The sequence below is a fragment of the Theobroma umbraticum genome, unplaced genomic scaffold (assembly GCF_002168275.2).
Source record: "Theobroma umbraticum cultivar Fairchild unplaced genomic scaffold, ASM216827v3 scaffold_5659.0, whole genome shotgun sequence".
NCBI lineage: Eukaryota > Viridiplantae > Streptophyta > Magnoliopsida > Malvales > Malvaceae > Theobroma > Theobroma umbraticum.
Window position 1 is genome coordinate 1152 of NW_018402587.1, and position 536 is coordinate 1687.

At 38.8% G+C, this 536-nt stretch overlaps 1 protein-coding gene across 1 annotated transcript in view; it reads right to left on the reverse strand.

The window, feature by feature from the left end:
- LOC149526178 (monoterpene synthase TPS4, chloroplastic-like) overlaps nt 1–321 on the reverse strand; it is a gene marked incomplete at its 3' end in the record, with an annotated part of 1205 nt that extends 884 nt beyond the window's left edge. The window contains exons 1-2 of the mRNA XM_089785736.1: nt 185–321; nt 30–51 (exon numbers count right to left, since the gene is read on the reverse strand). Of these exons, the coding sequence (XP_089641862.1) occupies nt 30–51; nt 185–321 (159 nt within the window). The remainder of the gene's footprint in view (nt 1–29; nt 52–184) is intronic.
- Nucleotides 322–536: the final 215 nt, after the last annotated feature.

A 536-nucleotide genomic window follows, 5' to 3' on the forward strand; every position in this document is an offset into this window, starting at 1 on the left:
GACTGATATTGAAGTTTAACTTGGCAAACTCCAGCAAAACCGAATGCATATCTTATCATCATATTGGTAGATAGTAATCAAATCTCGTTCTTCTGTCCAGGGCATCCATCAGTGCAGTGGATATTCCAGTGATTGTTGTGTTTGCTAAGGTTTATTTCCCTCAGTCTTTTTCCTTTGTATCAACTGATGTTTTGTACTGCAATTCAGGGCCTCGTCTAAAACATCTTTTTCTGGCATCCCAAGGTAAAAAGCTTCATATAAACTCAATAGCCCAGTAACGTCTTCTCGAAGGCTGTCCATGGATTTTCCATGTCTCTCCATGAATGTTGCGAATCAGGAAATTTTGCAGAGGAAAAGAAAGATCAAAGAACAGGGAGAAAAAAACTCCGAAAAAAATGGGGAGAGCACACACAGAAGCTCACACCCTTCTTATTCTTTAATTTCACCTAATATACATCACACTGAACAATGAAGAAAACAGAAAATTAGCAACGGCACTGAGCCTCAAAAACATGAAATACAAACTTGGTTGGCTG